Raw genomic sequence first — 24052 nt, 5'->3', positions numbered from 1 at the left:
TAATTCACAGAAACAGAGCAGATGTTTCCCCCCTCAAAATAATACATACAAAATATATAATAATGTAATAGTGTTCAAAATGTTAATAAACAAGCGGAACCAGACACCCACTAACCTTCCTTAAAACATTGTTTAATTGGCTCACTAGTGTTAATGTTGTATTTTATTTAGATGTGACTTTTTCCATCTAATTCGTTGACAGTCTTAACACCTGGTTACCTGGCAACTACACTCAGCAAATAAATAGTCGAGAACACAGATTATTGTTCAGAAGCGTGTTGTGTTTAGTGTTTATACAGATGATATCTGATATTCCTTGGTGAGCTTCAGGGTGCTGGTAGTTTGACTATTGTTTACCCTTTGTTTCCAGTCTTTGTGCTCACATGCTACTCGGCTCTGGATTCATGTTGCATACATACAGGAAAGTGGTTCAATCTTTCCACCCAACTTTTCATCAAGATAACAAATGAGCTAAGCTCCCAAATTCCTCGAAGATGAACCTTGTAATGGAGATAACGGGAACGGTCCAAGCTTTGTTCAGAGACCAACACATCTCTCGCTCAGAGACATATTGTACAATAATCACATCAGCTTGGAGACAAAGCTCAGAGGCAGTTTATGAAGAAGTCAACGTAATCCTGTTTGGGGCTCCATCAGCCGAGCGCATAAAGGTGCACTGGAGCTGTGCAGGGTTCGCCATTTCCGGGCCAAAAACTTAACTGCTTAAGCCTCTCCTCTTTCCAGATGTGCTCTCCCCAGATGCTATTTTACCAAACTTTATTTTAAGCAGATATTCTTGGCAGCCGGTCATGTTTTACCTCAGTTTTAACAAGGCCGATCAAGCAGAGACCGAAAGAGGAGCAAAGAAGAAACACGGTCGACAGGCCAACACGAGATGAACCCGGAGGTCGATACAAGAATGTGTTTGACACAAATGTTATATTTGGGGTCCAGCTCTTGGGAACTCACATTGCAGACCTTTGCAACGTCAGCCAAGGAGACTGACGTAGTTACTGGGCAGTCTGTTATCTGAGGAATGAATGATGCCAAAGCCCTCATAACATTTTAGGATATTACATTTTATGGTAAAATATTATACAAGGTTATGTAGACTAAAAGCACACAGCTAGACTCGATAAAGCCTCTCATATGGATAAAAAGCTCAACATCTCTTTGTTTACACCTATTAAAAGGCAATAATAGGCCATACAATAAAAGATATGATGAGAAACATGATATAAACAAAAAGGTGTTTGTCCAGTCAGGCAAAATTTGCCACATCCGTCACAATCAAACACATAAATACGACATTAGGCTAATGTCCCCTTAAAGGGGAGCTTGTCTTTGTCTCTCCCCCATTACTGGAGCTTGAAGAATGTTTTGAACGGGTTGAAGGCGCTTGGTCTTTATGGAAGAGAAAGACAGGGGGTCCGAAATGCTGCCAAATCCAGACCCTTCAGTGGTCTCTGTGTAAGACAGAAAAGACAGAAAAAAAACACATTCTTCTTCAAATCCGGCTGTATAGAAATAATTGGACATTTGCAGAAGTACACCAAAGTTTTCCGCAGAGTTAGATGAGTCAACTAATACCACTCAGATGTCACATCCTCGAAGCTACAGCCAGCAAACTGGAGATAAGAGGAAACAGTTAACCCGGCTCTCTGTCTAAAAGTAACAAAATCCTCCTACCAGCAACTTTATGTCTCTACTTAACACAATAAATCTTGTGTGATCGATCCGTTGGAAAAAATAACGAGTAAAAGCAACATTTATGTGGCAAACTACATCTTGCCGGGGAGTGGTGACCTCCCAGTTGCCTGGCAACTGCTCAGAGCTAAGAAATAGTCCATCACACAACCTACAAAACAAACGCCAGGTTTGTCATTCATACGCTTAGATTGAACAACTCCACATCCGATCTTAGTAGATCAGGCTAGCTGTTTCTGTAAGCTAAGCTAGCCATGGCCATAGCTGCTGGCTGTAGCCTTAAACCTGAGCGTGGCATCAATGTTCTCATCTACTTCTTTGCCACGAAACGATTGAGCATACTTTCCCAAGATGAGACCTGAATAAACATTTTCCTCAATCCATGTTTTCCTGCTCACCATGAACGCCGATCATGTGTTCCAGGATCAGGACCCTCTCGGCCAGGATCTTCAGGGCCTCCCTGAGCTGCTGCACAGCCTCACCCTGGATAACACCACCAGAGTTTCGGACAATATTTCAGATGAGTATAGAAAGAGAAAACAGATGGACGTCTCCTACCTCAATCAAGCCTTCTCCTGGCTCTCCTTTTGGCCCGGATGCTCCCTGTAAAAAAAAAACAGAGTGGAATAATCTGTGTGTAGAAATTTGCGGGATGCAAGGACCTCATACTTACAGGTAGGCCCCGTTCGCCCGCTACACCTGGTGTGCCCTGGTAGAAAAAGAACAGAGAGAAACAATTAGGACTGCGGCTCGCTCACACATTTCCCCGGCCTGCATTCTATGTCCCTCTGTGCTAATCCACCTCTTCAGCAGATCTCCAATCTTAAATCTCGATAGAGAGGAAGGGGATCAAGTTTAAAGACCCGGGGCCCTCTAGAGAAGCGGATAAAAGAGGGAACCCGACATGGCAGCCCTGATTAGCGAGGCCCGGCCTTGGACGGGAAGGGGAGGCCGAGAGAAGAGGATTAGTCACAGCTCGGAGTGAGTCTTTGAAGAAAAGCTTGTTCGCCTTTAATGTATTGGAGATTGCATTGCAGCTGAGACCATTTACAAAACATAGGACCAAAACTTTTTGGATGGTTTGTCAAACTAAAACACGTTCAGCCGACCTGCAAATCTAATAACACAAGACTCACCCTCTCTCCCGGATCTCCTTTGCGCCCGGGATCTCCAGGCGTGCCTCGGACGCCCTCCTCGCCCTTATGTTGTCAGAACAGATAGGTGTGTATTAAAAATTGCCAGTCATACATTCATATTGTTTATTCCTCAACAGATTCAGATACTCACATCTCGCCCTGGCAGGCCTGGTAATCCTGCGGGTCCTCTCAGTCCTGGAGGCCGTGCAGCGACATTCACAAAAACACGTGAAGAAGATCAGTGTCAAAAGTGTCACTGTTGTGAGATGTCTGCATTAAGTCCAGTACATTTAACACAGCTTCATTTAGTTTAATTGTAAGCTGCTTGGAGATAAATTTGTCAGGTTTTGCTAAATAAACAGTGAACCCCAGTGATTTCTTTACTTAATTTAAGTGGCTGTAACAATGTTTTTGCACAACAAAGTCACGTATTTATCTGCTTGTAACAGTGTTTTATTTAAAGATGCAAGGCACAGTTCAATTCATACAATTACCTCTTTGTTGCTATACACATTAATACCTGATCGAAATTATTGTCATTGTAACCAAAGAAGTCTTCTGCTGTATTCTCATATACATTAGCTTGTCAATATTGTCCTTTGGGGTTAAGGACACATTAAAACTAGTTTAACACTGAAGTCTTTATCTCCACAGACAAAGCCGATAGCATGAAGTAGATTGATTGAATATCAATATTGTGAACAGTTTCCTGGCAGATGTAGAAATAGGAATAGAAAGCGTGCAAAACCAAATGTTGTCACTCATGGATATAAGATCAGCCTCAGCTGCGGTTACAGATTTATTTTGTATCGATGTATATTTCCTGGCCATGACTGTTACCTCGCGGGTGGGATCCTTCAGACACCCAAGGGTCACAGGTCAAACTAAAGAGTTTCACCAACAGGATTAAATCCAGCGCGACAGTGATCGACAGGAACAGCTGGTAGATCTAAAGGAGCAGTAAAGCCACGGACATGATCTAGGTTGTGGAAGTTGTGCCTTGTTCTCAGCATGTAGGACGTTTTAAAGTGTGCTACCAGGTGTACGTTTAGTTTTCAACCACACCACACTTCCTCTCCACTTGAGCATATGCTGAGGGTCAGTCCCCCCCTCCTCCCCCCCCCGTGTTGAGACAGCGTTGTTACATTATGGCTGCAGCCCACAGAACGGGTCTAAGAAGGAGCAGATTTCCCTCTGGAACTAATTTTCTAATGTTACAGTCTTCTCGAGCCTGGCTGCCTCCCCGAGAAACTCCACATGAGTGGCAGACAATCTCCTCCTCCGTTCACAGCTAGCCCAGATTTTGGCTCTGGGCCGCGGCCTGTTCCCCCAAACGCAGACTGTTGTGCCGACAGCTAACAAATTAGGCCTGATTTACAGCCAGTTGGCCCCCCCTCGGCTTAGACAGTCCCACAGACCCAAATCGACATAGTTCCAGACCCGCAAACACAGTTCTGGGCTCGGGGAGGCAGACGCAGCCAAAGGCCTAATCGGAGCCAGGAGTCTCCATGAGGTAATGATTATAGCGCGGACTTCTGCTGCCTCCCTGTGGTGGGACCGAGGTTTGAAACGTGAGCGTTAGAACATTTGTTGTTTAATGGATATGACAAGTTAAAATTTCAAATGAGAAATCAATCATTTTCATCTTCAACACTGTATGTATTTCTGAGATGTAGACAGTGGAGGCAAAGCGGTATTAAAGTGAATGAAAAATGTCTTAATTTATACTTTCCCATTCATTTTGTCTTTAAAAAAAAAAAAAAACCTGAGCTGGTTCCGTGCAAATGATTTAGCTCACATTTGGTATTTGGCTCCATTGTCAGGGATGGTGTTAACTGGGGGTGCTGTAAACAGTGGCTCAGAGGAAGCAACACACACGGAAAGTATTAAACCAAATCTAAACCAGGTGTTGACAGCAGAGGAACAATACTCTCTCCATTATGCTGAAAGCTACAGACACGTATTGCTCACTTAAACACTTGGTTAAAACTACAATGTGCTCTGTGCGTCCACCTGTGCCCCTTTTTAAAACGATGTCCATACATGCCAACCCATCTGGCCTGGGTTTGTGTTCTGCCTGACACAGTGATTGCAAAGACAACAGAGTGAATAGAAAGCACGAGATAAACGTGAGTGTTTCAAAGCACATGATTCATCAAAATAGACCTGTGGTTTTGGCATCAACTCGGACCGAACCAAAAAACTGAATGCATGAATGGTTTTACAATTGTTTTTGTGTCAGAATTCCACCATGTGTGTAGGATCAACTTCTATTATGTTCTTATTCAAGGCCTTCTGGGAAAAGTCCACCCAAAGTTACTGTAAATGAGGGAATTGGAGTCTAAAATAGTCTGCTAACCTTGATTGTGAAAAACGTCACCGCGCTCTTGTACAGGAGAGGAGCCCGGTCCCGGAGGACCCGGTTGGCCAGGTGGGCCGGGGAGTCCTATTTCTCCTGCTAGACCCCTGTCCCCCTTTGGACCTGAGCACCAAGGCACAACACAAAACACAATCAATCAATCATGTTGAATCAGGGAAATGGATCAGACAGGTATTTTACCGGTGGGTCCTGGGAGGCCTTCTCTTCCAGCCGGACCCGGAGGTCCAGCAGAACCTGGAAGTCCTGGTGGTCCCATCGGCCCTGGAGGACCAAAAAAACAGAGACAGTCAGACAACAAGAGGAAAGCTCATAAAAAAATAAACTTTAGGTGTGGGGTTCGAAAGAAGACAAAAAAAGGCACTATTGACTTGAATGTTTGAAAATGTGTTTTTTTTAGAGTCAAGATATCTCAGCCTCATTTCATTAATCGGGGACCACTTTCACATCTCACCAAAATATTAGTTGCTAAAATAAATAGGAGGAAAATGAATAAAATGTGTAATCTATTTTAGAAAACAACCATCAAGCCACAGCAGCACAAGAAATGAACGTATCAACCCGTTTAATCTGTGTAACTGGGGGCCGGAAAAGACACATTTAGTCTCATAATCGTTGTGTCAAAGTAGCACCACTTTCCAGATAAATCACAGATCCCATATTTCCATCATTTAACATGATGAATGGGTGTAAATCGCCTTATGTGCAGCACTTCATTCCAAAATAGCAGAAAACTATTCCTATAATCCTATCCCAACACATCGACACTGCAATTACCGCAAGAACAATTCAGCTTTGTGCTGTTTTTTCTTGTTTTTTCTTGAAGCCATGAGAACGTTTCTTCAACATCTCCACCCCACGTCTTTTGGAAAGCGCGTCTCTCGTGGTTGATGGTCACCTGGTGGCGGGTGTGATGGCGGTCCAATCGGGGTGGGTTGGGGAGCGACCACCTCGTTGTCCGTTGAGCCTTCTGACAAACTGCCGGCTGTGGGGAGCGACGCGTGTCCCTCTCCTAAAAGCTTCATCTGGAACCACGGGGGAAGAGTTCAGGTGCATTAAAACTCGAGGGTGTACAAAGTCATTTGTGTCCAAATGTTATAATCTCTTCAGATAATTCGTAGGACTGGGGTGATCCTTGTTACCTTTGATTCGATGGCATTTATTCGGCTGTTCATGTCTGTGAAACTGGTGCAGTTCAAGCACTCTGTGAAAAGAAGGAGATGAGGATCAGTTTAGTTTCCTTTACATCCTTGATACTCTTTCTAGCCTTGTCTCCTTCATCCCTTCATTCTGGCAGCATCAGAAACCCAAAAGAACCAATCAAACTGGACGCAGAGATCTAATATGCCTTCCTCTTTGAATCATGTCACTCACTCACGCAATAAAGATTATCAGGCCGCACATGCAAGTCTCTTGGTCTCTGTCATAATCAAACCTGGTTAACACGTGCGTACGTATTGTGTGTATATATATATATATATTGTATATGCCTGATTGAAATTGGTGTTTCTCAGTTACACTTTCCGTATATTCTTTAGTCTGTTTTAAACACTTTTTTTCACACTGCGAAATTAATCCTTTCTAGCTACCACAAAGACCTAAACATTTCTCTCTTGGCTGCAAGTTTGTATCCTGTACTCGAGCTGTGATTTAAAATCCAAAACACATTTTGTGTTTATAGAAAAACACACTATTTGCTCTAAATGTGAGCCTTCCACTGGTCTAAGGCTCATAAGACGTCTGGAATGTCAGCTGTCAGTCCCACAGACAGGACCCACCCACATTGTGGCCATAGCAGGGAAACCCAGAACGAGGAACAACTGGTGCTCATAAATAACTTGCAACAAAAATGACCCGAACGGCTCCGGTTTGCCTTAATCAGAGTCTCTGACCGCGAAACACAGCACGCTAATGGCAGGAGCTTTCTGCTTCACTGAAGTAGGACAGAGGGAACGTCTGTACATTGGGTCTGTATGGATGTGTGTGTGTCTACATGTACATCCAGTCCAGTGGTGTATCAGTCTGCGAGGGTGTGTGTTCTCGCCTTGTTTCAAACACAATCTCCAATCTTGCCCTGGAGCGCAGCAACGAAAGGAAACAACAGCTTCACCCCAAAACACATTCCTTAGGATGTATCAACACAAATAGCGAAAGCCCTTGAGTACAAAATGAGTTTGTTGTGACTGACTGTACTGAGGTTTCTCCAGCGACTACACCAAAGGGCACAAAAGCCGCACACAACACAAGAGCATGATTGAGGGCAATCGTGTGCACCACAACGTGAGAGGAGCGATGAGTTGATAGGCCTCCAGTTGTTCGTCATCAGCCCAGAAGAAGTCTCCACCCTCTGACACACGCGTTCTCTGATATAGAATATAAATACAAATATATTTATATATATATGTATGTCTGTGAGATCCAGCATTGTGATTCAGGCTGAAATATCTCAACAACTATTCAGTGAATTTTGCACAAACTTGTCATAGTTACCAGAGGATGAATCCTGAAGATTTTGGTTCTATATATACTTTTATTGGCGCTTTTATTTGGTTGACATGTGAGTTAATCCATTAAATACCTAAACAATTCTTTCAGGGAAATTGGAGCAGCTATTCATGGTACCCAGAAGATGAATCACCCTGACACACAGGTTCTCCGTGCCTACTATATATCAGCGTGTTAGCATTGTAAATGTTAGCGTACTGATGCTTAAGTTGCGCCTCACAGGACCACTGGCATAGCTGTGCACTCTTAGTCTTCTTTTTGTTTGTACTCACTTAACCTTTCAGCAAACTTCAGAGAACCATTTAAATGTATTTGGAAAGAGTGATTGTGAAAATGTAGCTTTTTTTCACGTGCAATACATCCTGTCTGGTAGCTTTTTCACAATGTGTTTATGCTTTGTGAGGCTACGCTACGTTCACTGGTAATGAGCTAACATGGTTGATCCTCAAGTGCCAGAAATAAAACCAGCCTTCACACGATATTTCATACAAACACACAACAAGAAAACACCATAACTGAGTCACTCTACCAAAAATATGAAACAGAGCAAAACAACTGTGTTTTCCTTTCTTTTTGTCTTGGTTTTGGGTAGCGGACGGGATTCCTGAGTCCGCAGTTGAAGTTTAATTAGGGTTACGAAAACCAAACTTCAGCTAAGCTTGGGCTGCTGTTTATAACGATACTGCAGCTATAATCTGTTTGGATCCACAATTATACCATGGCGACATAAGACGGGCTTATTTTTCTTGAATTGCTCTCAGCTCATGGGAAAGATTGTGAATTGTGTTGTCTTTAGTGAAGCCAAATAAACAGAGATAATTGGCAACTTTTTCTGCTGAAGAGATTGGAAGGAAGGATTTGTAAGTTTGAGCAGGTTGAACTTGTGACATCTTGCCTGATGCTATTGGAAAATCACTGAATATTATGCCAAAACTTGAATTGTCAATTTAAATATTTTGTTTTTGACATAAAAGGCATAACTAATGTTATATCACAATAGAAGTGAAAATTATTAGAGTGACCACAGACACAAAATAAAATGGAATGTTTTCAACAAAAGTCAGATTAGATGAGATTTTTTGGTAACTACACCATGTAAAATGTAAAAGTAATAATGGATAACATGATACAGAAAGAAAGCTGACATTATTCTTGTGAGATAATCGTTAAATATGGCAATGAAAAAAGAGAGATTATAGCAGACCTCCAGGCAAAGCTCAAGAGTGTCAAATAGATTAAAATCTCTTGGAACATTGATCTTAATACAAAGATCAAACTAAAACAAAGAGCATAATTCATCTCAGCAAACTGTAAAAACATTGACTTGTTTGATGAATGATCTACAGTACAAGACAGCACAGGATCATTTGGCAGGAGTGTAAGTCAGACTGGGGGCATCATCTGTTGAGACAGCTACATTTCCTACATTAGGCCTGGATGAGGATCAAAGAAATCTCACAAAGTTTCTCACAGTTTTCTCTCCAAAGAAACACACACACCCACACACACACACTCACACACACGTATACTGACAGTAAATCACAAAATAAACCATGACGCACACAGCTGTGAACAGTCTTTTTCATTGGAACTAAACACTCTGTCTGCATTAGTGAGCAGCACAGAAGGGTAATGTATTGAAACATCTTCTGGACCATCTGAAGAGTTGCTGTCACGTCCCCAATATACACAGACAAATGTGTGCCCGGTCTGTGAGCTGTGTCTGTGTGTGTGTGTGTGTGTGTGTGTGTGTGTGTGTCTGTGGACCACAGTCAGCCTCCAAGAACTGGCTGTGTCCCAGAAGCCTGTTGTTTGTCGGCCCCAGCCAACAAATGGTCAGCTATTGCTGTCACAGAACACACACACACACACACACACACACACACACACACACACACACACACACACACACACACACACATGGCACAGACAGCCACACACTCCTACAATCATACATTCTCTCACTCACTAAATCACTCACTCACTTTGACCGCCGTGGACGGCAGAGGACAGTTTCACCATGAGGCCAGCTGACAGGTCACGCAGCATTTCTTAAAACTGAAGCATCGGAGAATTCAGAGACTAAGAAGTATTTGGAAACAAATGGAATTACCCGTTCAATTTGACGCATGGCGCCATTGTCTTGTGCACAAACAAGATACAGTCAATCACTAAATAATGGAACCACTGGCTACACATCAGTCACAGATGGAGATGGACGGCCATGGCGGTGCACAGACATACAGTCATCATCATGCGATGAGACCATGCTGTGGGAATCTGGTGAAGGAAGGCGGTGATCGGCTGATATAAGGGAAACACACTTCAGATGCGGCGGTGTCTGATGAAATGGAAGAAATATTTGTGTCATGAAATCTGTTTTAAACATCGTTGATCCGAGGTTGATGAATCTCACGGACTTTGGAGATGTCCTGACTTTTCATATGGTTCCAATATCTAATGGATGAATTGTCATCAAATTGCACACTTTCCATCCAATGCATTTGTCAGGTCAAGAACTGATGACATTTCCTTAAGTCTCAGCTGGACTTTGTGTTTAGGGAGTAGGGAAATGTTCAATTGGTTTACCATGGTCATATACCTGCATAGTCATTAAGAGCATGTTACAGCGCTTAGACTCACACTCTTGTTTAAAAAAAAGAAGCAAATATGAGATCTAAACATCTTCATTCATTAACAGGCAGGGCTCCTGGCCTGTCTAGAGACAGCAAAGACCTGCAAATATACACATTAACCTTCATGGACACATGGTTTTGCTTAACCTTAGTAAAACTATTTCCAGAATCCAAGAACTTTACCTGCTTCACTTCAAATAAACAGATGCGTGGAGTTGCAGTCAGAAGGATAGGGGGACAAATGGATGAAGGAAAACCAAGGATAGGCCCATGACAGAAATGAGAAACTACAGAAGGAGCATGAACAAGGCGCCATCCATCAGGCATATCAGGGCAGAACTAGGAACAGCTGAGCTATCCCATAGCCCCCCCAGCGGGTCAAAGGGCAGCGTTTGACCTTCATCTGAGCTCAGTCGGGGATGTAACAGAGACATCAGTCATATCTTCACTCTGCAGAGGTTGCAGTGTGGAGGAGCACATGTGGGACACGGTTCTGTTTTATCACATCACTCAAAGGAGAGGAGAGCGGCAGATCTAAAGGACATAGGAAGTTAGATAAGTGGAAAGCAGCAGGGACTATAGGAGATAACGAGCCCAGCAATGGCAGGAAAAAGCAAGGGCAAATGAACAAAAGAGATGAGAGTAGACGGTAAAATGGAAAAGTGGAACAAATCACAAGGTTTCAAGCTAGTGTTGTAGATAATCCCGGCAATGGTGGGGTTTAACACAATCCCTCCTCGTCTCAGCTGCGACGGGAAAACAGTCACTCAAGCAACATTAAAGCTTCGGCATTTCAAAATGAGTATAATTTAACATCCCAACCTTCAGCTACCTTTTCACTTCTTTAACTAAAGGCATGTCGAATCCCTCACATACGATTCTGCGATGTCACACACAGCATTGAACTTTAAAGCTCTTTTCCAGAGCTTTTGCATTGTCTCTAAAGCTGTACCGCTCTCATCCCAAGGAGGTCCCGGGTGAAGCTCCCTCACGCGCAGACGTTGCCCACAATCCCAATTGTTAATACGAACATGTGTGCAGATGGGTGCTGCTGTGATGGGAGCAGGGGGGGGGGGGGGGGGGGATTGTAAGGGGCCAACTGCAGGGAAATTATGAGCACATTTCTCCCAAATGTGTTCCATGCCGTCATGTGTTAGCACAACTCTGCTGAAAGCAGAATGTAAATCTTGAGATGCACTGCGCGCAGCCAGCACAAACACGACTGTCAACAACATTGACGGCTCCGGATGTCAACAAAATGTATTCTGAAAACAGCCACTTTCCATTAGCAAACACAGCTCGGCCTCAGCAGTCCGGCCGCGAGCTCTGTGATATCACAGAGTGTTTGGTGTATGGACAAAACAGGAGGCACATGCTAATGCAGTGGACACTTTTGAGGACCTGTGAAGGCAGCAGCGAAAATACTTGCCTTTTTACGTCAAATGCCAGCATTGCTTTAAAATATTCATGCATGCTTAAAGGTTAAAGGGTTATTGTAATCATTATTTTCTCAGTTAATGGAGCAATTATTTTTCCGTTGAGTTTAATTGGATAATCATTTACACTCTTTACATTGTTAAAACTAGGAAGCCTCCATTTGGGGTTATTTTCAGGGAAGAGACAGGAAACTTGAATCCTAAACCCAACAAAACATGATAAGGTGTGAATGATACCAGTACAGATTTGGCCTTTAAATAATGCCCTTCTTACATCACAGCAAACTAAAACATGGCCTCCATCATAAAAGGACATTTTTAAAATGAATAATTGAAGGAACGAAAATACTAAGCGAGGCAGAAAATAACTCAGAGTTTTTGGAACCGGAGTGTGTGCAGAGGTGAGAGAAACAAGCTCCTCCTCAGCAGACTTCACTTTGACTCCACAGCCCTCTTCACGTGCCTTGTCTTTACGTCTCAGGGGGCCTCGGGGGCCTCTGAAGTGGAGCCAAAACCACATCCAACTAAGGCCAGAGGTGATGTCATCTTCATTGGTTAAGGCTGTCCTCTCTCACTCTGATAAAACAGCTGGCTCAAATCCCCCACTGCAGAAGCCTTTTGCAGAGCTGCATGTACAATTTAGTGAGTGACATAAAGACAACAGGGATGGATGTATAATGAAAAATTGTCCACTATTTAAGAAAAAAGTCAATATTTTAAACGAGAAGATTGATTCCACTTGAGTCTGTGCAGTTAATATGACTCAACCACAGATTAGCTTAGCTTAGCATGAAGGGGGAACCGCTAGCAGTCCAAAGGCAACAAAACCTGTTAACTGACATGTTATATCTTGTTATTGTGTTATTATTATTATTAACAACTTTTGAATGTATGAAGAGTTTCTACTACCATATTCTTTCTTCCCCAGGAGCAGGGACTTCTCATGAAACTCTCAACAAGAAAGAAACAAAGATTTTTTTGAAGACAGTTGAAATAAAAAACTGTGTTCGTCAGTAACAACTGTCCGGTAATCAAAGTCAAGAGGGTGAAATGTACTGAAAACGACCAACCTAGAAGCTCTTTGAACCATTGAATACAAAGCTGGGGCATCATTTTAAAAAGCTCACTCGGCGGTGTTATCAACCATTACTGCCAAGGTATCCCTGACCTTCATTAATTACTTTTTTGTTGTTGTGCAGAGGTTAATCTATGTGAGGAGGACCAGCCCCCCTCCCCTACCCCATTGGAGCTGTCGTCTGATCCGGGCACAGTCACGTACGTTACAGAGAGCTGGTGGAGGAGGGTCATGCTCATTTATCTCAGTGGGGCCACTTTCCCACAGAACCGGCCCTCTGCTTTGCCGCTGTCTGGGCAGCTTGAAGCAGCTGCAGCCTTGTGGGACAGAAACACTGCCCAATGCATTTCACTTTGCTTTTACTCTTCCCGTCTTATTCCCTTCTCCTGCTGCACAGCTGTTTCTGCACTGCCAATTCTAACACTTTGTTGTTTCTCGTGCACTGGTCCTAACTTTCTCCCCTCGGTGTCGTCTCTTTCCTGAACCCGGACCCACTGCCAGCTCTGCCTCCTCTCCTCAATGTGAAGCAGACTGTCTGTGACATCAGCCCCTCTCTTTCAGGTCTCCTCGTCGAGTCGAATGCGACCTTCTGTTCGGTCTCTCCATATGGAGGCAATTTCGCTCCTTCTCCATAGCCATTAGAACTTGCAAAACCATTTCAGCAAACGTTAAATAAACAGCGAGATTGCTGCTTCACACTACTGCAACCACTTTAGTCTCATCTGAACCATGATCTCTGGCAGTACATACTTGGTGGATGTAGGGTACGTGTTTATCTTTGTGTGGAATAATATCCACAGCCTATGTAGCATATAATGGTTTCCAAAGTCTTTGTCTGTGTTTTTTTTCCAGTTGTATTAATGTGTGTATTCTTTTCTTGTGGTAAATATTGGCCCTCCAAGAGAAACAAAGGGGCAAAATGGAAAAAGGTGTGGTAATAATGACAGAAAAAACTAAACTTTCTCATTGAGGTAACTGTTAATCTTGGACAAATGTGAACTGGCCAGGCCAGAGTTCTTCAACGGCACACAAATTGCTGCATTGCTTGACCGTTAAATCAAAACCGCTAAAATACCTCACCAGCATTTTCAATATCTCGAACAAAGCCCATGCAGCACCATGCATCTTTTTACTGCACCAAGCATCGTTTTACTGCACCATGCATCGTTTTACTGCACTCCACAAAGTTTCAAACACAATATGGGGAAACATGTTTTTCCGTGTGGTCGTGATAGCAGAAAACAACATTAGATCCTCCCTCCTTGTTGTTTCTCCAGACTGACTGGGGTGTCGTTGCTGGGCTGAGAATCTGCAGTCTGTGGCATCCAAGACCAGAGGTGCCCATCATGACATTAAGACCAGCTCCAAGTTTACAAGCTGCTCTGCTTGGACATTCCTCTGAGCTTTTGATATCATTGGCACGATGATATTCAGAGAGACAGAAAACGGCTTCTGTGCCGTCTACAGCAGATAGAACATACGCACATACAAAGAAAGAAGAGGTGCAGAATGAGACCATCCGGGTTTCTGAATCTCCTTTAAGACACAAAAGTGTCAAATTGCATGGCTGTAAAAGGACAAAAACAATAGGGCAGAGCATCCCTTTCAACTGTTTTACTGCACGTGCTCCCAAAAATAATCCAAATCAGGCTTTCAATCGTAATTCAGAACAACTTTACGAACGTATCAAAAGCCCAACCATATAGAGGCGTGATTAGCAAGCTGTACCCAATGACACCGCCAAACATAAAACAAGGCATTGGTGTGGGTAAAGATCTAAAAAGGCAGATGGGTTTGTGTAAAACACATGGCTTTCATTTAAGTTCTTGAAAGACTGAGCCTCCGACCACACTCGCCCTTATGTCATGCGAAAGAGGGGGAAAAGGCAGCGATCAGACACTCAGACACTCACCCTCTCGACACTCTTCTCCCACAAACCCTGGGCAGCATCTCCACTCCAGAGCAGTCACTTGCTTGTAGGTGAGCTTGAAGGACGGCCTGATCAGGGTCCTGTAACTGCACAACGGCACAGGCGTTGCAATGTAACGCATGGACACCATCAAATATCTAAATTTCTAGTTTTTACTTTTTTTTTTTAAAGAGTATCTGCACTCCGAGGGTACCTGATGACTTTGCCGCATGGTCCGGGCCATCGGCAGCCCTGAAACACTCTCTGCACGCTGGTTTCTGTCCCGTTGTGTACCTGACAGGACACGGTTCTGGAAACGGTATACTGACACCAGTTCCTATCGTACAAACACGAATAGAATCCATGCTCATTCATAATTCGGTTAGAGATATAACAAAAACATCATTGATTCAAGTGGTGTGAAAAAAAAACGTGACAATATAAAAAGACAGGCAGCATTTTTTTTGTTCTAAAGACACATAATCGTGGTTATACACAAACAGTCGCTCACCTGAGTTGGGTACGGGACCCGGTACCTGGCGGTCCAGTGCTGCCGCTCTGCTCCGATCCGATGCGCTGTCGCTGCAAAGTGATTCCTGGAAAGTGATAAACAAAGCCGGTTCCATGCGAAGGAAAGACGAAACTTATCCACGTGCATAGCACGTAGAGGAACGATACGACCACCATCTCTCTTTGATTTATCCCTGACGGAGATACCGACGATGCTCAAGTTAATCCTGAAGTTATAAATCCCTATACAAAAGTTTATGTTGAGAGGAAACCTAAAAAAAACCCGCCGAAACCATTGTTGAGCTTGTGATTTTGCCTGCACGCGGAGGAGAAACAAACTGCCCCCCGCGAGAGCCCAAAATGAATGACACCGAGCCTCACACTATAGAATAATGCGGTATTCTGACGTTTGACATCTTGCCGAGGAGTCAAATATCCAGTGTGCGTAAAAGGAGCGCAGAGTGAGGGCTGGAGATGGAGTGCGTAAAAGTGCATCTGTCGGACCGCAAACCACCATTCAGGGTTTATATCGGTCTTCCTGTGATGGTCAGAAGGAAACTCATGGTCATTGAACTCTTATTCTTGTGTCTTTTGTACGGTGGCCGAGAAGGTTCAGACAAATACAAAAGCAACAACACAACCGCAAACGCCACAACACAACACGAACGCCGCAACACGAAAATACAAAAGCCACATCACAACCGCAAATGCCACAACGCAACACGAACGCCGCAACGCAACGCGAAAGCGAAAACGGAAGTAGCTGCCCACGGGAGCGAGCGTATTTTGGAGGAACGCCCACGGGAGCGAGCGTATTTTGGAGGAACGGAGCTGGAGGATGGCAGATCGTTTAAGAAGTAAGTGAAACATGATTCCTTACTTTAACTGTAGCCGCAAGGAATCATGTTTCACTTACTTCTTAAACGATCTGGCATCCTCCAGCTCCGGTGTTACGTGCCGACTGGGTTTTTGAACCTACTGGTTTGGCTACGCGTGCGTGTTTGTTTTGCCCCGACAGCGGCAGATGTTGTCTGCCTCGGTCACCTGATCCGTCACACAGTCGCAAACATATTTCTGAAAATGTTCAAAATGTATCCCATATCCAATGCAGCGGTTATGATTGTATAAGTGAGCACTACATCACTGCCACGTATAAAGAAATAAATAAAAGAACATACGTTTATTAAAAGATCGCCACAACCTGGATTCGAACTCGCAGTCGAGCAAAATAGCAAAACTTTATAAGACGGCGGCGCTACGCCGTCGGCCAACCGAGCTGTCAAATGCCGCTACTGATTTCACTACTTATCATGAAATTGCAAATCGTCAGTGGCAAGAACATCTTTTGGTTCAGGGTGAGCCAAGACAACTGGTTTTTGGTGGCGTAGCGTGAAATACATAGTTCTGTCAGGTTTTCTAGCACATTGCCCAAGTAGGATTACTCTCTTAATAACATCTAAACGCGTAGCCAAACCAGTAGGTTCAAAAACCAGTAGGCACGTAACAACGGAGCTGGAGGATGCCAGATTGTTTAAGAAGTAAGTGAAACATGATTCCTTGCGGCTACAGTTAAAGTAAGGAATCATGTTTCACTTACTTCTTGAACGATCTGCCATCCTCCAGCTCCGTTCCTCCAAAATACGCTCGCTCCCGTGGGCGTTCCTCCAAAATACGCTCGCTCCCGTGGGCAGCTACTTCCGTTTTCGCTTTCGCGTTGCGTTGCGGCGTTCGTGTTGCGTTGTGGCATTTGCGGTTGTGATGTGGCTTTTGTATTTTCGTGTTGCGGCGTTCGTGTTGTGTTGTGGCATTTGCAGTTGTGATGTGCCTTTTGTATTTTGTGTTGTGGCGTTCGTGTTGCGTTGTGGCATTTGCGGTTGTGTTGTTGCTTTTGTATTTGTCTGAACCTTCTCGGCCACCGTACTTTTGTCTCTATTATCCTAACGTCCTGACAATAGAATGAAAAATAATGAACTAAGAAATAATAACGAATATGATTGATATTAGTTGGTTTTCATCACTAACATATAACGTTCTTCACTATAATATACTGTATATATGTATATATTATGTGAATACTACTTTAACTTGAATACTACTGATGCTTTGAGGGGCATGTCACTGTTACGAAAACTAGGCCTCATATTTCATAAATTGATCATAATGTTGGAGGGAAACTGATACATTGATTCCCTTTGAAATATAAGTAAACAAGAATTAAATTGAAATATTAGGTAGACTAAAGGCCAGTACCTGAGTAGATGTAGGCCTACTTTTCCTGTTTGGACTTCAGTATTTTCATTTTTCTCACTATTTGGTCGTGAAGAAAATCAGTCTAAATATTGAAAAGTGAAATCAAAGTTATTTATTTGGGGACCCACTGACTGGTCCTTCTTAACGTGGTGGGACTGAAGCGGTCTTCGCCAGGAGGTCTGCTGCGCCCCCTGCCGACCGCCCAGCAGCACTACAGGCCGCAGGGGGGGAAGGAGACGTGTCCCACTTTTACATTAGCCTCAGCGGATAGAGGGAGACACACAACACCGGTGGCGACATGGATGAAAAAGCAAACGTGGAAATGTCAGAAAACCCCTTCGCTCCGTACATTGAATCTCTGCGACAGCTGCTGGAGGAGCAAGACCCCGTTTTTCTCATCGCAGTCGTCGTCGCTCTGGCCGTTGTTGTCATCACCTGTGGTAAGTTAGCGTTAGCGTGCTAACATTAGCTCAGCGAGCTAGGCCCGGGGTCAGCGTTTATTTCCTATAGTTAGCCGGAGCGCGTGGATTTGCTGTAAAGCGTCTTTGTCCGCAAGACATTCCGCCTCAACCCGGTGTGTACGTTGAGTTTCATTAGCAACCTCGTGCCTCTTAAGAATCCGAATCGGCGAGCTAGGACGCTAGCTGCTAAAGCAAACATCTGTCAGCTGTGCATCGTATTAGCATATTACTATTAGCATAATTGAGCTACTGTATAACAGGGGAGAGTTCAAATAGACCGACGCTATTGACCGCACTCTCGCTTTGATCCCTTCAGTGTTCCTGAAGTACTTTCTCTCCAGCAAAACTGTCCGAAGTGCCGTCCTGCTGGTCGGGCTGTGTGACGCTGGGAAAACCCTCCTGTTCACTCGGGTGAGTTGATGTAACGAATCGTCGCCACGTTGTCCTTCACGGACTGCACGGGTAATCGCCTCTCTAAAAAGGATTGCCCATTTCATGTCTCGGCAGCTGTTGTCAGGAAAGTTCAAGCGGACACAGACCTCCATCACTGACAGCAGTGCTCCATACAAAGCCAAAAACGAAAGGGTGAGTTCAGGAGCGACTGGTCAGCCGTCATGGTTTTCATGGTGAACATGGCTTACAGGTGTTTGCCTTTGCCTTCCTGTACTCGCAGGGCAGCACCTGGACTCTGATCGACCTGCCTGGACATGACAGTCTTCGCTCTCAGTACCTGGAGAAGTTCAAGTCTTCGGCCAGGTGAGAAACAAAAAGCTGCCTGCCAGGTTAAAATGACGTCCATCGCGTCCTTCTCATCGTCTCTCTGTTCCTCTCTCGCCCGCCTGACCTCCCCTTCAGAGCGATTGTGTTCGTGGTGGACGGCGCTATTTTCCAGAAGGAGGTGAGGGACGTGGCCGAGTTCTTGTACATCCTACTGACGGACGCGGTGATCTCCAGGAATGCCCCGGCTCTCCTGGTAGCATGCAACAAACAAGGTTCATCAATCCATCTGCCGTGACACCTCATTTATCGGCACCTAATCCCTTGTTTTTCCTATTTAGCCTACCCCTAATGTTGCTTATTTGTTTACTGTTCTCTTCATTTCACAGATATCACCATGGCAAAATCAGCTAAACTGATACAGCAGCAGCTGGAAAAGGAATTGTAAGTGCAGAATTATTGGGTGTTTGTTTTCACTGTGACCATTCCCATTATATCTTTATTTTTGGTAAAGTTCTCTCGTATAATTTCCCTGTTTAAAAAAAATTTGTGGATACATCAGGTTTTGGCCATTCAGAGCAATTGGAATTCAGTCTCACTCATAGTCTGTGATTCATAGTAGACCCGTCCTGAGCTTTGGGTTTGATCAACAACCTCTCCCCCTCTGGTTTCTCTCAGGAACACCTTGCGAGTGACTCACTCGGCGGCCCTGAGCTCTCAGGACGGCTCTGTGGGCGGCAGTGTGTTTTTGGGGAAAAAAGGCAAAGACTTTGAGTTCAGCCAGCTGCCCCTGAAGGTGGAGTTCCTGGAGTGCAGCGCCCGCGGCAGCAAGGCCGAAGAAGGGGAGGCAGACATCGAGAGCCTGGAGAAAAGTCTGGCTAAGCTGTAAAGTCTGCAACTCGACAATCCTCAGGGCAGAATTTGACCCAGGCACAGACTTTGTATTCACAGGAGGGATGACATCTCAGTGGAGGACCTATTTGACCAAGGTTACCAGTCAAACACGGTCCTCTAGGCTGACTGTCAACGTAAAACTTAATTGCATCAAAGGCAGAAGAACTTTTGAGACCGAATAGATGAATAGAAGACTGAAAGTAATACCAAGGAAAATAAACTAGCATTTTATCAGGTCGCTCTGCAATGCTAAGAAATGATCATGTGCTCATTCGGTACACATGCTACTGTGAATATCTGCTTTACAAAGCTGTACTTGGCTTGTTTTGGTAGAGAAAAAATATTTAAAGAGGTTGAAATAATTTCTGTACTATATTTGCAGTGATTTAAGGGAAAAAAATGAATTTGGCTGTCAAAGAGTTTCACCATTTTTATCTTTTACCTTGTCTCAGCCAGTCTGACTGATGAGCTGCCTTGTCAAAACAGATGTAACGGACATAATTTTGAATTTATTGACTCAAACCGCAAGACTTGTGCATTTTTTATTTCTAGCATTATTATTGAATGGTTTTGCTTGTTTGCAATAGAATGGTGGTGTACTTGGGTGAAGTGTTGCGTGAATACAGTGAATTTGCAAAGAATGTCTGAATTTGAGATTTTGTGTTGTAAAATGTATGCTTTTCTGGCTCGATTGTGATGAACAGCAGAAGTTTACACGCCACATTTTTAGCAAAAGAGCCTATAAGGATTATTAAGCAGCAAATAATATTTAATCAACGAAGGAAAGAAATCATTTCATTGGGGTTTAGCTCCTTGTCAGATTGGGTGCTTCGTGTCATGTGTTTGAAACGTCACATTCTGCTTTCATTTGACTAGTTAGACATACAGATTTCTTATGTGGTTCTTTTACAGTCCACGAAGTTGATTTATCGCAAAATATATTCAAAAGGATACTTTTTCTTTATAGGATCACCGACAAATAAACCAAAAAGAGCAGTTAGTATCAATACATTTTTCATGGAACGAGTCCCTGAAAGATGATTAAACATATAGTTTGAATTTGTTTTAGAAACTAACTTTCAAGTTCTTTTCAAAAGATATTTGTTTTCCGCCCTTAAGTTCAAGCTTTATTAAAGGAAAACAAGATCATACCATCCAAATCCCCAGGAAGACCAGAAAACGTAATGATGCTGCAACTTCAAACAGGAGTGTATACACATAGTAACCTAATAACCAGTTGTACTGCAACCGTGAGAACTAAAAATGAAAAAGCCTGAATCTATAGTTGAGACAGAGGGTAAACCGTCAGACAGGAGCTCTGATCTGCCACCACCACACTGGCTTCTCCTTTCAGCAGAGCAGGGCACAACCAGTTCACCTTGTCCCCATGGCTGATGCTCAGCTTGGGCCCGGGCTTCTCCTCCGTCACCTCCTCTGCACTGGCAGCCACTTCCTCCTCCACGTCCTCCTTCTCTGTCTCAACCTTAGTCTTCGCCTTGCTCTTCAGCTTCCTGCGTGGGGCCGCTGTCACTTTAGTTTGGGCCTTTGCCTCCGGAGTCACCAACGGGTGCTTACTGAGGTCCCACAGTGCGACCTGGCCGTCGTTCCCCCCAGAGACGAGCCAGTGAGGGTGGGAGAGGAAACTGACAAAGTGGGCTTGTGAGGCTCCCTGACTGTGGGCCTTGACTGCTCCCTGCTGTTCCAGTTTGGAGCCGCTGCCGATCCGCATCAGGTGCACCCGCCCGTCCCCTGCTGCACAAGCCACGACGTTCCCACAACTCGCCACAGACACACAGTGGACCAGTGGCGGGTTGAAAAGCTGACCGGGACGCTGCTGATGGTCGTCTTCTTCCTCCGCCACGTCCTGCAGGTTGAGGGTCCAAAGAGGCCGTGTCTTCTGCAGACCCCACAGCATCACCTGAAGAGAAATGAGAAATTCCATCAAAAATGTATTCTTTGGATGTGACGCAGGTCGTCAATGCGTCGTCTCGCTTACCTGCATGTCGAGTCCAGCAGACACCAGATTATTCGGTCTGTGAGGTCGAAAAGCCACGGAGGAACAGATGTTTGTGTGCCTACGAAGGGTCCTGCATACTTTCCCCCCAGGAAGCTCCAGTACCCGGACTGCTCCGGAGTCATCAGCCACTGCCAGGGTTGAACCCGTGTCGTTCAGAGCCAAAGCGTTGATCTCCTCCTCGCCGGCACCCTGGAACTCCTCCACTGGGCCCTTGAGGTTCCGGGGGTCGAGCACGCTCACCAAGTCTCCATGGGACACGTACAGCTGGCTTGGAGCTGCTGGCGAAAACACGACACTCGTGCTGTCCTCTTCACCGGGCAGAGTGAGGCGGCCTATGACGTTCCCCTCCTGGCTCCACACTGTGACCTCTCCGCTCTCAGAGCCCGAAGCCAGGAGGCCCTCGGGGCCCGAAGACACGCCAACGCACAGGATGGACGTGGAGTGGCCCTCCGACCACCGCCTGGCCATACTGACCCTACCGAGCAGGAGATATACATTAACTTGTAACTAGTTTACACGGTTGGTTTCACACCACTGATGGTAACATATTCAACCAAATGTAGAACTACAGGGGGACATATCTTTATTTTGATCATAGTTTTAACAAAAACTGATCCAGAGCCGATTTTTTTCAGGCAATCATTACGAACATTTACTGGTCCCAGTTTCTTAAATAATCTATTTATTTTTAAATGCAAAGTTAATATGTTCAGTCCCGAAACTCCAGCTTTAAAGGCAATGTTAGCACACAAGCTAACATGTGACCCCCCCCCCCCCTCTTCAGACTGCGGTAAAAAACATGTAATGCTGTCAATCTGAATGTTTTAAATCGGTTACAACAGTGTCGTTATAAATGCTATTTATAACGTTAAGGCTGCAGCATTACGCTACCTTAGCGAGTTCCGTCAAAACTTCAGCTGTTTGCCATGTGGGGTCGGGTCGCTCACTGATGACATCACACACGGAGCTACCGGTTTTTGAATGGCTTTTGTTCAACGGGCCAGGTAGATCTCTGACAGCCTCTGACTTCCATCTTTTTCACTTGGAAATGCAGACAATAAACACCTTGGCCAAGGCCTTGCACTATTGTACTAAATCTCTTGATTTGGAACATGTAATCAGTGGTGGAAGAGGGGCAGAGATTCTGCATGAAAGGACAATTAGGGCAAATTATCCCCCTGTCAATGCATACAGATTTCTGTACAATATAAACGGAGCCTCTGAGAAGAACACAGTGATATGAACATGCATCAGTATAGGTTTGTAAACAGTAAAATTATATACATATATAATACACATTTTACAGAAAAGGAAAAAACAGGACACAGAGGGGGTAGATCAAAAAATCATTGTTCATTTCCACAATGGCTGCTTATGCTGATTCATCTAAAGCTGCACATAGATCTGATGAGTGTGGACCATTTCTGGGTCAGTGAACAACCTGCCATACTGCTGCCCTGAATGGGGAACAGAGAGAAGAGGCCATGGCTTTCAAACCCCCACAAACTAACACACACACACACACACACACACACACACACACACACACACACACATTCAAATGCTGACACATTCTGCATTTTCCTCACAGAAAACCAGCCGTTTGCACAGTGCACTTTGAATGTAAGTACTCTGTGGTCTTTACCCTGTTCTTCTCTTGATCTGCATGTCCATTAGATGCTACTTACACTTTTTGTTTGTTTAACCAAATTACACAGGAAGGTTTTACTAAGCCTCTGGATATGTATTTGGGTGATATAATGTAGTTGCTGAAGGCATCAATAGGAATTGGTCTGCAGTTTGTACAACAATGCCAGTGAGAGGATACTTTATGTGTATTTCACGTCAGTTAATAAGACGAACGTAAGTTAAGTGGCCTATCTTAAAGTTTCATTCGTATGCAGGTAATTCTGCTTGTATGACAATGTACTGAATAGTCTTACAAGTGTAAAGCATCACTGAAATGGAAATCATACAAAATGTTATAACACCTTGAACACAAGCGGCGATCACATGCAGAGGAAAGTCTTTACTTTGCTGTTGTTGATGAGACAGAAATAAGAAGCAGATAAAAACTCAAATGGCTTCAGCAAGCTGTAAGCATCACTCAAAGTCAAACTAGACATGCAAATAATCCATGTGCAATAACTGTTATACAGAAATATCTACTCTGCTTACATTTGCTAAATACAAAAATGTAATATTAAATTGCTCAATAATACGTGCATATAATCCGAGCTATATTTACAATACATACATGTATACAGGCATTTGTAACGCTGTTAAACATTTTCACCTGTAAAAAAAGATACCTATAGATCTTTTAATATTTCCTCTACCTGATAGACATGCGGTTGTGTTTTTCATCCTTGTTTAGCTCATTCTCAGAAGATTTGGAGATACCTTGAACTACACACACACA

General features: G+C 44.1%; 3 protein-coding genes across 3 annotated transcripts; 1 reads left to right on the top strand and 2 right to left on the bottom strand.

Moving 5' to 3' along the window:
- LOC119215495 (collagen alpha-1(XXVI) chain) lies at nucleotides 1-17088 on the bottom strand. The gene is made up of 13 exons (XM_037471782.2): nucleotides 15293-17088; nucleotides 14996-15118; nucleotides 14785-14888; nucleotides 6363-6424; nucleotides 6119-6245; nucleotides 5404-5484; nucleotides 5203-5325; nucleotides 2995-3038; nucleotides 2844-2906; nucleotides 2381-2416; nucleotides 2266-2310; nucleotides 2106-2190; nucleotides 1-1466 (listed from the first exon to the last, which is right to left on the bottom strand). Exons 1-13 carry the CDS (start codon nucleotides 15466-15468, stop codon nucleotides 1327-1329), a joined length of 1209 nt encoding a protein of 402 aa, XP_037327679.2. The 5' UTR covers nucleotides 15469-17088; the 3' UTR covers nucleotides 1-1326.
- Nucleotides 17089-17746: 658 nt separating this feature from the next.
- On the top strand, nucleotides 17747-20141 carry srprb (SRP receptor subunit beta). Its single transcript, XM_037470218.2, has 7 exons — nucleotides 17747-17981; nucleotides 18319-18413; nucleotides 18510-18587; nucleotides 18676-18758; nucleotides 18858-18994; nucleotides 19109-19163; nucleotides 19398-20141. The coding sequence occupies exons 1-7, from the start codon at nucleotides 17840-17842 to the stop codon at nucleotides 19606-19608; spliced, it is 801 nt and encodes a 266-aa protein (XP_037326115.1). The 5' UTR covers nucleotides 17747-17839; the 3' UTR covers nucleotides 19609-20141.
- A 586-nt stretch (nucleotides 20142-20727) lies between these two features.
- Nucleotides 20728-22584, bottom strand: wdr53 (WD repeat domain 53). The gene is made up of 3 exons (XM_037470206.2): nucleotides 22522-22584; nucleotides 21610-22105; nucleotides 20728-21531 (listed from the first exon to the last, which is right to left on the bottom strand). Exons 2-3 carry the CDS (start codon nucleotides 22096-22098, stop codon nucleotides 20893-20895), a joined length of 1128 nt encoding a protein of 375 aa, XP_037326103.2. The 5' UTR covers nucleotides 22099-22105; nucleotides 22522-22584; the 3' UTR covers nucleotides 20728-20892.
- Between the last annotated feature and the right edge of the window lie 1468 nt (nucleotides 22585-24052).

This window comes from Pungitius pungitius, chromosome 3 (genome assembly GCF_949316345.1).
Source record: "Pungitius pungitius chromosome 3, fPunPun2.1, whole genome shotgun sequence".
NCBI classification, from domain to species: Eukaryota; Metazoa; Chordata; class Actinopteri; order Perciformes; family Gasterosteidae; genus Pungitius; species Pungitius pungitius.
This window is presented reverse-complemented; position numbering and strand designations above follow the sequence as displayed.

Excerpts from the sequence above, each read along its gene's own strand:
- srprb (XM_037470218.2), top strand. The coding sequence starts at position 17,840 with ATGGATGAAAAAGCAAACGTGGAAATGTCAGAAAACCCCTTCGCTCCG. Across the intron at positions 18,414-18,509 it reads AAACCCTCCTGTTCACTCGG|CTGTTGTCAGGAAAGTTCAA; the intron begins GTGAGTTGATGT and ends ATGTCTCGGCAG. Across the intron at positions 18,995-19,108 it reads GGTAGCATGCAACAAACAAG|ATATCACCATGGCAAAATCA; the intron begins GTTCATCAATCC and ends TTCATTTCACAG.
- wdr53 (XM_037470206.2), bottom strand. The coding sequence starts at position 22,098 with ATGGCCAGGCGGTGGTCGGAGGGCCACTCCACGTCCATCCTGTGCGTT. Across the intron at positions 21,532-21,609 it reads CTGCTGGACTCGACATGCAG|GTGATGCTGTGGGGTCTGCA; the intron begins GTAAGCGAGACG and ends ATTTCTCTTCAG.
- LOC119215495 (XM_037471782.2), bottom strand. The coding sequence starts at position 15,468 with ATGGTGGTCGTATCGTTCCTCTACGTGCTATGCACGTGGATAAGTTTC. Across the intron at positions 5,485-6,118 it reads GCCATCACACCCGCCACCAG|GGCCGATGGGACCACCAGGA; the intron begins GTGACCATCAAC and ends TTGGTCCTCCAG. Across the intron at positions 2,907-2,994 it reads CAGGCCTGCCAGGGCGAGAT|GGCGAGGAGGGCGTCCGAGG; the intron begins GTGAGTATCTGA and ends TGACAACATAAG.